The sequence below is a fragment of the Pleurodeles waltl genome, chromosome 3_1 (assembly GCF_031143425.1).
Source record: "Pleurodeles waltl isolate 20211129_DDA chromosome 3_1, aPleWal1.hap1.20221129, whole genome shotgun sequence".
NCBI lineage: Eukaryota > Metazoa > Chordata > Amphibia > Caudata > Salamandridae > Pleurodeles > Pleurodeles waltl.
The window spans coordinates 960049645-960063707 of NC_090440.1; the positions used below are offsets into that span (position 1 = coordinate 960049645).

The 14063-nt window shown below is 42.0% G+C and overlaps 1 protein-coding gene across 6 annotated transcripts in view; it reads right to left on the minus strand.

The window, feature by feature from the left end:
- SLC30A2 (solute carrier family 30 member 2) overlaps positions 1–14063 on the minus strand; it is an 81075-nt gene that overhangs the window by 25697 nt on the left and 41315 nt on the right. For all 6 annotated transcript variants that reach the window (XM_069223986.1, XM_069223987.1, XM_069223991.1 and 3 more), the window contains exons 3-4: positions 11911–12057; positions 9019–9172 (exon numbers count right to left, since the gene is read on the minus strand). In XM_069223986.1, the coding sequence (XP_069080087.1) occupies positions 9019–9172; positions 11911–12057 (301 nt within the window). The remainder of the gene's footprint in view (positions 1–9018; positions 9173–11910; positions 12058–14063) is intronic.

Below are 14063 nucleotides of genomic sequence, written 5' to 3' on the forward strand. Positions count from 1 at the left end.
TGTCAGTAAAGTAAAACCAAAAGATTGTATGGGATTGGCCAAGGGACATATATAGACATTAAAAAGCATGGGGCTCAGGGAAGAGCCCTGCCACATGTCACCAGAAAACCAATCGACAACAAAGGTTTGATAGACGCTTAGAAGGAATGATCTTTCACAAAAGTGGAAATTTTAGCATTGGTGGGAGGCGTCTTAATGCTGGAATGTAAGAAATGTTTACACCCTCGGTCTGAAGCTTAGACAACCACCTGTTAGTTTCAAGAGATTACAGAGAAATGGATCTGAGGAGCACTTTACTGTAAATACCCTACCGTCTGAGGACCAGCCATTTTTTCTAATGTTGATGACTGAAACTACTAGATATTGAGATAACGGAAGGGCGATGACAAAAATGATAGGAAGTTCTTAGCTAAAAACTTGCCTATTTACTGGTCAATGACAAATTATATAGCCATTTGGGAAAAAAAACATATTAGCTCCACAAACGTGTGGTAATGTGCATGCTTTACATCAAAAAAGAAGAAGCTCCATGGTTAAGATATGCTATTGGCAAATACTGAAACAGACATAAGTTGCATAATATGCTGTGAAACTCTGCTAGAATGTGGTGGTTCAGCCTCGACTGAAATCGACCTGACAACGTTGAAAGGTTGTTACCCTCATGTGGGTTCTGATGTGCCAGTAATATACCTCCATTTAAAAATCTAGGTGCATTTTGGAGTTTTTGGGTGCATTGTTCAAATGTTTTGTGTTCTGTATAACAAGCCATTCGCCTGTAGTGGTCACAAACTTTTCCAAACTAACCTGGCAAGGCTTGGAGCTGTTGGCTCTTCCCTTTTCATACCCTCACGTTTAGACCGGTGTTGTTTGCAGGGGTGGTGCAAGGTTGCAAGATGCAGTGAGAAACACGATAAGACCATAATTCTAGTCCTCACTCATGATACTTCATCCAAAGTGTTTATTTATCTCACTCTTTGTGTGTACAAATGAAGTTTGCCAACATGAAATTGGAAGGTTGAGGAATATCTTGAGCAACAGTGACTTTAATGTAGTTGAAACAATGCAAGCCAACCAAACAGAAATATGCAGTAATTTACTCCACTGCTCACAAGCACTCATATGATATCTTGCATGTGAACCAGATATCTGGAATATATCATGCACAGCTAAGGTAAGAATTTGAATGGGAGTACTGAGTGCACATGTACCCTGTATGCTCTACCCAGTTCTGCATGCCTGCGGCCCACCTGTATTCCTTTATTCCACTTTCTGGGAATCGGTCAATTTGCAAGGTACTCTGCCTTCTGACTCCAGGAGTTCCTTCACCCATGAATTGGTTGTACCACCAATTCTGTGCTTGACTATGCGTAGCTTAAAAGACCAGTCCGTGATCGCAAGCTGCCGTGCACCTCCACAAACTCATTTTTTATTTACAACAGGACACCACTGACATTTTAGTGCACCTCCATCTGATAAGAGATACTTACAGTATCAACAAAGCACTGCATCTCAAGACCAAAACTGATTCCGTAAAAAAAATAAAAATAATCTAAGTATCTGAGATTGCTAGGTAGGGGGTCCAACCCAACACCTAAAATACTCGGCTATGAAACGGCAACTTTTGCTGACTACTTAAATTGCCTTAATAAATTAAGTGCACAATTGGTTAAAAAAATGAACTGGAATAAAATATACTCTAAATCTCATAACTATTGCGCAGCTGCTAACGCTGCGATTGTATGACGGTCAACAAAGTCTTAAATTCGCGCCCACCATATTTCCTCACTTTTACCCTGCGCTCTACGGCGAGCCGAATGGTCTAGCAGCCTCCTTTCTATGTTCGAGTGGAATCCTTCCTTTTCTGGAGTTCAAAGAGACAATGAAATACTCAAATAAGAAAACGCAGCCTTGTTGTGGATCGCTAGGTGGCACCATTGTCAAACAATGGAAATTATAGTGACGCTACTCTCTGTAGAAAATATAATCGTGAGAAAATGATAAAGAAAAGAAGCACCGGCTAATCAAAACGATTTAAAAATGTTAGTTATTGTTTCAAGGAACGATTCATTAAACTATTTGTGTTGTTTTAATGTGTATAATGCATTACATACGGAATTTAATATACTGGTATTAGTAAAAAGAATCGAAATACAAGCATTTGCAATGCAATGGGTCTCGCATTTGCTCCAGTTAGAGCTATTGGCGTTGTAAATACCTAACTGGACTTTTCTTGCTACATACAATAAAAATGAAAAGTAAAACAGATGACATAAGCGTGCCGACTCAAAGCGCCACGGCTGCCATGAGCATAAGCGCAAAGGAGAGACACTAAAGGAAAAATATAAGTTCGTTCACAGTCAAACATATATGCGATCGTACAACTGTCCATATACCAGGGTCGGTGTCCAAGGGGTAACCAAACCACCCAGGGCGGGATAAACGTAAAGCATTTACTAGTGATTACAAAGGATTTTTGAGGGGCAAACCCATGAATCAATGAAAGTGATGGGCGTGAGCGATTAAAAGCCCACAATACTTACCACAGGTCAAAGCGCTTGCGCGCTCGACCTAAAAAAGGACCCTCCCAACCTCGCTACACATTCAACAGTCCCAGCTAGAACGCGAGTACATATGCAATCGTCCATGCAATGAACACAGCAGGCAGAGGGCCTTCGAGGGAGTACCAACAACAAGCTCCAGTGCATGCTGGAGGCCTACGTCTGTGAAATAAATTGGAGTGAGACAGGGGGTGCTGGGGGTACCTGTAGGGGCCCATAGACAGGACAACTGCTTGAGTGGAATTTGGAGTCATCCTGAAGCAGATCACACCATGGTCCCTTTAGAGATACAGGCAGAAATAGGAGCTCTCTCTTGATGGGGCATGGGCAATATCAGACATTCTGGGGGGAAAGTGCCAACAGGTGAGTAGTTAGCTAAACAAGTGACAGTCATTGAACACCACCCCAATACTCCCACCCTCTCCATACTTCTCCTCAGTGTACTAGCCTTTTCAAGGTTTGGGAAGCAAAAATAATTTATCTGAATAAGAGACATTCCAGAGATGGGAGTAGAGTACTGTATATTCCACTCCAGATAAGCTGGACACGATGTTGGAAATTAGAGTCTACCTTGAGCTTAAAACAGTCACAGTGGCAACAGACCTAAAGCTCCTTAGGGCGAATCAACGTAAACTGACAGAAAGAGTTCCTGAAGCTGAATCTACACTCTAGACTCTGCATCCCATGATGACCGATTTACAAAAACAAATCCAAGAACCCATGGAATGGGTCCGCCTCCCAGAAGGAAGAGCAGAAGACACGTATGGCCAATAAAGATGCAGTAAAATCCTTGTGATGGGTTTTCCAGGGGGCACAGAAGGTGTGATTAAATACATAGAACTTTCGCTGCCTTCAGTGGTGGCCACAAGGGGTTGCATCCCTTTTTCTCAATTGTGAGGGAACATAGAGTCATTGTCCGACACCTGCATTTGAGTTCTCTGCCTTGGCTGGTAGTGGAAAAAGTCCTGCATTTCTGAGAAAGAGATCTTGTATTTCAAGAAGCAAAGAAGGTGGGACACCTGTAGGTGAACAATAGTAGTCTCATCAGATATCTAGACTATACCCTAGCAGCACACGAGCAGATCTCCTTTTTGGGATCAAATGGAAGCTAGTGACATGGGCCCGACCTAAGCACTTCTCTTTCCAACCAATTTGAAAATCATAGTAGGTCAGCATTCCTCCCTCAAGGAGCCTGAGGCTACTTGAGACTTGGCTGGGAAATATGGCATATGCAAGGACATGAGCTGTCCCTGACATCAGACACTTCAAAATACAGAGACGTCAGAAAAGAGCCAAGAACTGTATCTGGATGATGGTGATGACTGCAGATGCCTTGCCAACGCAAGCACATGAAGATGAATATGTGGCATTTGAGGTATTCTGTGAGGCAACAAGGTTGACAAATATTGAAGTCTCACAGCCTGACATATCTGTAGATGGGACCACATAAAATGAATCTTGGGGTGATGAACAAAATCTTCCTAACGTCACTCCACAATCAGCAGAGGATCTTATTTGAGATCGGAGGTGAAGTGACAACCTGAACTCATTGCTAGGACTTCACACATGCTTTTGATATGTATGCTACTGACTACAGTCTGTTTTCTTCATCTTTGCCCAAACCATTGAGGCGAAGTTGAACTGATGTAAAATGAAGTGATTACTTCATCCTGCTTTGAATTAACACAAGGGCACAGGTAGTAGGTGGGTTTCTTATGAGCTTGACGCTGGAGGCAATCAGGGATCCAGGTGCTAATTGTGTGATTGACGATAGCCTCATCCCTCGATGCCACTATTGCTGAAGATTAAGTTCTGCAAAGTTGCTGGTTGGTTTCATGGACCGAAAGTACTTGCTTTACTGTTCTGGGGATGAAGGTCATTTAGTGGGTGATTGTTTGTGGCCGTTTGTGATAGTACAACATGTTTTACAGTTCATACATTTTGTATGGGGGAGAAGAGAGGTGCGGTGAAGATGGGGACACTGGTAGACCGTAGAAACACATACACATCAGCAACATGACATAACACAAACATTCTGAAATTATCCCATTGAATGTCCAGGGAATGTTTAGTTACAAAAATATTTAAAATGTATTCCTATTTCAAGTAGCAAGGTTTCCAAAGCCTTTATGCAAGAATCCAATTGAACAACTACTGAAGAGACAAAAGTGCAATGGTGCTGGAGCGAGCAACTGAATTTCACTGGTTTCCATTTTTATGTTAGAGGTGGGCCCTAGTTTAGGGCAGGGGTTCCATTCATGGCAGGCACTATATCGCTAGGTGGCACATATGCCTCAAAAACAAATAAACCCACCTTCTAAGACTGGCGGACTATATAACTCACATGGAGGACACTCCTCACTGTTCCAATTGGTGATGACTTTAATAGTGTGAGGAATGTTGGCTGTGATTGCCCACACCCACTGCTTCGACCAGCAGAGTGGCTGGATGTTAAATGATTTAGTGGCCAGCCAACTGCTCCCTTCTGGATTCCTGGCACTGTAGGTACCTTGTGGTCAGAGACCATTCCTTTCATTTCTCAGCTCAGGACCTGCAGGTGAGACTAGCCTGTGTAGTGTGCTCTGCATCTTTTCAGGTAACGGTGTGCCACACTGACATTCTAGGAAACAATTATGGAAAATAAGGAGGGGAGTAGAGTGAGCAGACTACTTGTGATTGATCAAAGCAGTCACTAAGGGCAACCCCACAACAGCAGTTAAGGAGGGTCAAGATAACGTCCACCACTCTCAGGAAGAAGTTAGAAAGATCTTTTATGGCTATTACTCCAATTTGAATTTGAGGAATGATAAATGTGCTTCCTCAGATGTAACAGATTATTTAAGTGGGGCACCCTCGTGCAGGTGTCAGCTAAGCAAAAGGTAGCTTTAAACCAACTAGTCATGGTGGAAAAAGGAAGCCATCCTGGAACCAGGTGTTGGGAAGATGTCTGGCTTGGACTTCTAGCCTACATTTGTGGATCAGATGTGTCCAGAATTAGCAGTGCTTGATGCTGCAGCCTTTGAGACTGGAGGCTTCACTCCAATAGTTAATAAGGCTTTGGTCATCTCACGGAAGATGGCTTCTTAAAGATCACTCCCCACGCTAAATGCGGTTTACAAAATATTAGTTAGTGTTAGCCAATAGAGTGTTGCCACAGTTACCCAATCCAGTCTGCCCTGACCAGTGTGTATGTGTTCGTGATCACATCACCTCATTAACTATTAGACATGTATTCTGAATATATGAGGAGGTGCCACCAGCATCCACTCTTCTGGACTCTACAGGCCCATAATCTTTAGAAGCACCTCGATAATTTGAAGTTGGCAACATTTGTTTCAGGATCTTAAAGAAAAAAGAAAAAAAAAAAATGGAACACGAGTAAATTGATTTTGCTCCTATATTCTGAGCCATTAGTTAGATTCCGATCAGGTAATGTAATATCTGCCTCATCTCCTGTAGTGAAAGGGTCCAAGCAGTGTTGCCTATGGTCCCGATTGTGTTGGCAGTGGAAACCTTTGAGCTAAAATCCAGGTAGAGAGCCACCAATGGAGAATCCAGCTAAATGAGGGAATCCTCTTGATTTCACTTCACGCAGATGATATGTTACTGTTCATAACAGACCTCCGGATTACAATGGTGCTGACTACTACATCCTTAAACAACGTTTAGGCTGTACCTGGAATATGATTTAACTGGGATAAGTTGCGTTGATTTCCTATTATCAGGGCCCGATTTTGGAAAATGCAAGTTATGATATACCAAAATCAAACTGGGGTCACATACCTTTCGACATTTAGATGTCCAAATGCATCACTTGGACTCCGACATACTGGGTGGGAAATGAGGAGCTGCAATAACTGCACTGCAAACCCAATTATTTTTCTGGGAAACATTATCTCCAACGGTGACAGGATGAATTGCATTGGTTGGAATGGTATTGCCACCTGCACCTTTTTACTGTTCTGCTAACTTTCATTTGTTGCTTCCGAGGCCAATCGTTCAAGACCTGGAACTGCTCCTAAATAACCTTACACGATGTGCATGCAGATGTAGGGTTACAATGTCTAAATTGTAGCTCCTTGTAACACAAGGGGGGTTGGAAGCAGATTTTTAATTATATTATTTGCAACCCAGCTCCCATGACTGGGCATCCAACATCTTACTGAGATAGGCCTTTTGGAAGCCAGAATTCGGGAGGGCATGCCCTATATCCTATTCCTCACAAAGGCTTCCATGCCACAGACACTCCCCCCCCTTCATTATAAATATCACCAGGTTACCCGCAGAAGGTGCTCCATAAAATTCAGATAGTTTTTCTATGCCTTCAAAATCTCCTCAGTGGCATTTTTACAGGGCCAAGGAACTGATATAGTGTCATACAACAGGGTGAGGTGTATGATGGAGGATATCTACATATGTGTGACATACCAGTATGTAGTATGAGCTCCACAAGAGACAGTTCTTTATACACAGAGCATTAGTGGTAGGAGTGCACAACTTATGGAAGGGTACAGACACTGAACGTCAAATTAATTAACTAATTAAATTAGTACACATGATGTGTATTATGGGAGACAGTATACTGTTAGGATCCTGTTTTAATAAGGCTCTACTGGGGATCAGTGCCATTCCATTGGAGTGCTTGAGGGATAAATGGGAGACCGACATGTAATGGAGGTGCGACGATGCTGAATGGAATCGCACATATATGCTTATCCCTACAAACTGTTGAGAAACACCAGGTGTAAGAATATCCAATTTAATTTTCTACAGATGGCGAATATGACAGCAAAGAAAATCAATAAAATATACTGTACAATAAGTTCTGCTTGGCTCACAGGCAGGACTTTTGTACATGATATGGGAATGCTAGGCACTTGTGGAGTACAAGAGGGGAAAAACAGGTGTCCTACTGGAGCTGTTGAGACAGACAGACCTACATCATGTGAAATGTTGTTCATTAGTGCTCTTTCACTGCCCCAAGGTAAGAAAAGGTGGCACCAACTCCTTAGACCTTTCATTAATGCTATCTGGAAGCCATGACCTGAAAACCTTGCTATGCAAATGGCAAAGCACATATGTGCAATGGATAGAGGTGGACAGCCAAGCACTGCAAAGGGAGGAAACAAGGGCTCAAAAACACCCAACAGCACGCTACTGGGATGAACTGCTACTAGAAAGTCTGCACAAAGTTAGAAATGAAGATAAACCTCAACCGTGGTAAACTAACTGATTATTATACATAATTGAATAGTCATTTGCATGAATGGTGATTGCCAGAAAGGTGCAACCATAGTTCATAAAATAACAGGGGCTGCTTAAATGAGACTATGTTTGGCACACTACATAACCCACTTTATAAAGCTGCCAATGATCATTCCGTTCCTTTATAAGTGAACCAATACAGAACACTCACCTGCACAGTTTGGTTAACTGTTCCTCTGATGGTATGTCACAACATAAAGCCAACAGGACTGCAATATGATGATCTTACAGTGAAAATCGCAGTAACAATGGTAACATATCTGAAGGGTAGTATATCTGGATAGCAAGTCTAGGCAGTTGAGGACATGAAAATTTAGAGCACAGATATTTGTAAAATTTCATGACAATATTCAGTATATGCGTATACTGTATACTGGCACTGAGGCTTGATGTTTCATATTATTCTATAAAATCAATAAAGATGTTTTTAAAACAAATCTGGGGGCATAGCTACAACACAATATATACACAATTTACACTTAATGTAAATGGGATAAAAAGACTAATAATTTAGAAAATTGTAATCATCACACAACCGAATCCATCACAAAGGCTCAGCCGGTCTCTTTCTGGTTTCCAAATTTTGGGGTTGCAGGAAAAACAGTATTCAATGTTCTGGATAGCTTGCAGAAAATTAATTTGGCTTTGTTTTCAAGAAAGCTTAGTCCTACGCATGTGTGAAATCAATGAATACCATTACCAATCGTTTATTGCTGACAACGACCCATTGAAGGATTTAATGAACTAAGGGCACATTAAACTAATCTCACTTCTTGTAAATCAACACTTCCTTCCAGCAATTGTGTTAGCCAACCTGCAAATCTTCTATCCTCCCTGATGAGAGCTATTCTGGTGAAAGTGTGCACCTGATGTCAAGGTTAGGCAGAGAGAACATCTATTAGCAGTAGATTATTCTGCCTCTGGCCTAATCTCAATGAGGATTGAGTAAAAGCCTCTAAAAATAACATTTGTCTTGAGGACATGCTCGCCAGCTCTTTCATAAGTTATCTTTCTCGCATCATAGCTTCAGATTGGGTTTTATCTAAGTCGAAGAAAGTTAAAAGGGTTTTGAGCAATCAACACTTTTTTCCCGTGGGAGCTCTCATATTCTTCAACTACAAATGTGCGTTTTTTTGTCAAAATGTGTGTTAAGATCCCAAAAAAAGCTCCTCAAAATTGGTAACCAAACACTTACACCAGGTTAACTGCGACAGCGCAGGCTGAGGTGATCAGCATCACACCGCCTTCAATCTCGTAGTCACCAGAGATTATCCGCTCCACTGCCAGGTAAACCAGGACTCCCGTCACCACCCAGATGGAAAGAACTGACAGCAGAGCCCCCAGGATTTCTGAAGGACAAAAGACACCCAGGTGAAGGCAGACAGATTTCAACTTATTTTATTTGCAGAATAAAACCGTTAGTTAGTATGAAAAACAGCAGATAATATAGGCACCAAAGAAACATATTTCTTTAATTTCCCCACTGATGAACATATGGAATCCAGGACCGATGTGTGCCTGTCCTTACAAGGTAAACTACAGTAGGCATGTGCTAAACCCATGGAAACTGACACGAAAAATTATCCTCAAGTGGATCTGCGCAACCTGACAATCTTTCATTCAAAACCTCAATAGTATGCACCTGCCGGAAATCCAGGGCAAAACTATCCTGCAGCTTTCAAGCATATTTACAAAAATGTGCATAGAACCCAGAGGCCAAAGAGCCTCCCCTAATAAGTAGGCTGCTGTGTAGAAACACGCATGCATGCCATCCTCCAAACACATGGAAGTTCGGGACAATCTAACCTGCCCCTTCCTAGCATGCTGCCTAACCGGCCTGTCATGTTACCAAACATATCACCATACAAATACATAGAATGTAGAGGAGTAGTAGCCTGTTCATCACAAGTGTGTTCCTTACAGATACAGAGACACCAGATTCAAGCAATTGGTTGCTTCCTTTAAGATTACTAAGTACAGGAGCTTGGCATCAAAGGTTCAGCACGTTCCTTACCCTCACCCTGAAGCACAACCACAAGGAACAAAAATGCCAGAAACCCTGCCCTGCTCACCATGCTACCATACAGAGACAGGAACTCCTTGCCTACCCAGCCTTCATTTCCTAGGGAAGCTCCAAACCTATCTCTCTGATGGTCTTTAACTCCCAGACATGTCAGCATAAAAGGTACTGGGCAGGGAGAGTCTATCCAGCCTGACGCCCATGAATGCAACTACAAAGGTATTCACAATTTAGAGTCCAAAAAACATGTCCCTCCTATGCATGAACCATACAAACTGGCCCAACTAGCCTATCCCGGAGTTGAGTGCTCCCTCAGCCTGCACCTCCCAGAAATGCTGTAATGCATGTACAGCAATGTACAATACAATGTCTTATTCCTATCAGGGGTGTTACTTTACAAATAAGTTACTCCAGGGTCAATCTGTCAGTCTGCGCAGTTGGCACTACTGTATAAGTACTTGTGACCCATGGTGCAAATAGATCGTACTTCCCAGAAATGTTACCATACATACACGTGCAATAGAAGGTCTATCCAACTTATCAATTACAGGCACGAACATTTAGATACAAGGAAGCTAGTACCAAAACAGGCTGCACCTGCCAGGCACCATTAAAGCAGGTATATAGAAACCAGAGCCTAACCATCCCCACTTCATCAGGAAACCCGGGCCCAACCATTTCATCATCCCATGAAAAATACCAGATAGAAACATGGAAACTAAGGCCAAATTAGCCTGCCACTCCATTTGCGAGCCCCGCACAAACAAGGAATGTGAGTTCCTCCCAGGAATGGTACAATAAAATGACTCTAGAACACAGATTCCCTATGCTTCCTTCTTTAGTTGCCACACAGTAGCAGAGAATGCAATGCTTAAACACCTTGTCACTATCAGGCATATTAACATACAGATGTAAGGAATTCATGGCCCATTCAGCCTGTAGCTCTGAGGCATGCTGTACAACAGGTATAAGGAACCCAAGGCCCAACCAGTCGACTTCCTTCAGGTGAGTCACAACACATGCTTAGGTGCTACAAGGCCCAAGCAGCCTAGCTGAGTGCTTCAGAAAGGTCTTCCATCAACCGGCAAAAGTGACTGAGTACGGCTCAGATCTTCAAAGGCTGGCCCTCAAATAAGGGCAAAGGTGGAACCCTGCTGTCCAATTTTTGGGTGTATCCCTCAAACTAAAGCCTTGTTTGAACACAGAAAATGGCCTGTGGTGCAGAATCGCCCCATGATTCAAGTTCCACTTTCTGATTCTGAGAAGAGCTTTGTGCAGTCAAAGTTGGAATCTTCTTCAAATCAAGATTTGCAGTCTAGGGGATAATTTTACATCACCTAGCAAACTCACTTGTGAGACCAAGCACAGCGAATTACGCTGTGGCTGGAGTAAAAGTAATTGTCCCTTTCCCTTTTGCCACGGAGACCAACATGAATAATCTGGAAGATACCTTCTTTCAAAGCAGGCACTACCAACTCAACTTTAACACGCTGTATTTGACCACTATGACAGTCGCTTTTCACAACGGGTGTGCACTTCTAATTTTTTTTAAGGAATTACCTTGTCTGCCTGTCTGTAAGGAGGAGTTACCTACCATCACATAGCATTGTACAGACACAGGACACACCTAGGCCTAGGGTGTTCTCCCAGATTTAAACAAAGGTTTATCTCCACCAGCACCGTAGGTCCACAAGAGTGAGCGTGACTTTTCACGGGTTAGTTTTGGTAGGCCTTTAGTCTAATTCACTTAATGTAACCAGTCCCTTATCAGGGCCGTGAGCAGTCAACTCAAGCACACAGCTGAGGCACACCCCACATGCAGCTGCAACGTGACTGAATACACACCTTTATACATGACAATGATCTGGTGGCACACGTCTCCCACACATAGCTAGCCTACCCTGAACATTACACATAACAATCGGACACACTTGCATAGTGATGGCACGTTGCCCTCACAACCCCAAGCATAAATCCGACATGTACCGGTACACACCCTTACACATTTGATTTTGCTCTTTCAGTGTGGGAATATTCAGGAACTACTGGTCCACACAATTCACGTACCTGCTCGGTGCCAGCCAAAGTTCATGGTCTTGGTTGCTGGCCGTGATGACATCCATAGCGCAAAGAGACTGATCATCATGCTGGCAAAATCAGTCAACAGGTGTGCTGCATCTGTCATAATCGCCAAGCTCTGTGCCAGATACCCACCTAAGGAGACAAAAGATGTAAGTTCGGAGCCATGTCAGATGGGATCCTCTCACAAAGTAACTCTTCAGTGTCAATTCACCCAGGTCTTGCTTATAGATACCGGGGGTGGACACTGCGTGCTCCTCGAGCACATGCATTTTAGGAGTGCCCACTGCCTTCGGACAGCATGAGTGACAGAATTCCTTCACTAGTAGGAAGTTTGCATCAAATTCATTAATACAGTGCCATGGGAGGGATGGGGACATTTGACTTGCCTGGGGGCAAGCTTCCCTTATGCTAAAGATATCTCGTGGGGCAAGCCACCTTACACTAAAGATCTCTCGTGGGGGCAAGCCACCATACACTAAAGATTTCTTGTGAGGGCTGCTAGCGCGTCAGACCTTAATAAGTAAACTCACAAGGGGACGCGAATAGGTCGATGAACCTTTTGACTCGTTTAAGATGTTCTTACCATAGCTCCAGTATATAAACAATAATCAATAAACAATCAAAAATTATTAGTCGCTAATCAATAATCAACGGAGTCAGTAATTGTCACGCACCATGACCCTTCAGCCATGAATAACCACACCTTTAGTAAAGTTTATTTCCCTTATAATAACAATGCTAAAGTAATGTAGATTACTCTCAAAATCAAATGAAACACATTTAAGAACAATACTGGTTGTCCAAAATGACGGAAGAAACACAATGTAAATCAAAGCTTAAATCACAATACATTCTAAGGTTACAGTACATATCAATAGCAGAGTCAGTTGCATCAAAGTAATCACATACATAGAATTCAGCAAGATAACTCGTCAACCATTTGTCTCTGTAATTCGTCAGTCAATCGTGAGTACTCAACTAACACCAGATTAGCATCAGCATTTTGGGCTTCATGCAAAACATTTTAGAACACAAATTTAGGAAAACATCTAGCTATATAAGTATCACAACAACGCAGTTGGTATCTAGAAAGAAAAGGCATAAAAAAAATGCATTACAGTTACATTGTCATATATACCTATCCACGGTATGGGTCAGCAAGCAGAATCAGTCTTGTCCTCAGGTCATCAATCAATCAGCATACATCAGGCTCTCAGTTAGAGGATATGAGCCCAATGACAGAATCTCAAATCTCTTCTTCTCTCATTATCTGTGAAAAATCTCCCTCTAATCTGACTAATTCTCCTCTTTCACTGTGTTATATCAAAGTCACCTAAACTATCCCCTCATTCCCTATTGGTCAGTCAATCGTACTTTTATACGCTACCCAATAATATTTCTAGACCAAACCTATGAATTCTAATATTTTGTTCTTCACATGAAGTTGATTGGCCCACTTTACGATGTCCTCATCATCCGGCTCGTCAGGTAAGAATATTGTTGCATCTTCAGGTCCGGTCAGTGTCTTCATTGTTTGAGTCCTGGGAAAGTACATCTCACACACATAACACACAAATTGTTAATCTGCTAGGAACATCATCTCCTGTTAGTCGGTTCTCAAGAAAAGCTTCTGTTAAGTACTTTTAACAAGACAATGGACATTTTCACAGTTTAGTTTACTCTGTCAGCATTTTTATTAAACGCTAAGGAATATAGCTTCTGCATAAGGCCTGGCAAAACTAGGCCAAGACACTTGCTAAGATAAGGCCTACAATTAATGAGCTAAAACATACTTCTAAGTATTAATCATTAATTAGTAAATTTCTTGAACATTGATGGCCATTCTCCGAGGTCACATTTCTCAAACGCGTGCATTATTTTTCTACGTTATTCGTTTTCAACAAAATTCATTACTCAAAATACATAAACACTCATTAATGAATTTTAATTAAGACAACTGCTTCAGCAATCCCTCATCTGATGAATAAATGTGTCATCACACTAATTACCACTCACAATTTTATAATTCGAAATCTTAAAAATGTTGTCTTCTTCTTGAATTTTTCCTGTAAATTATTTCCCTTTTCTGTTCTTCCCTCCTCTGATAATTCTTAGACTTCTTCAATTTAATTCTTTTA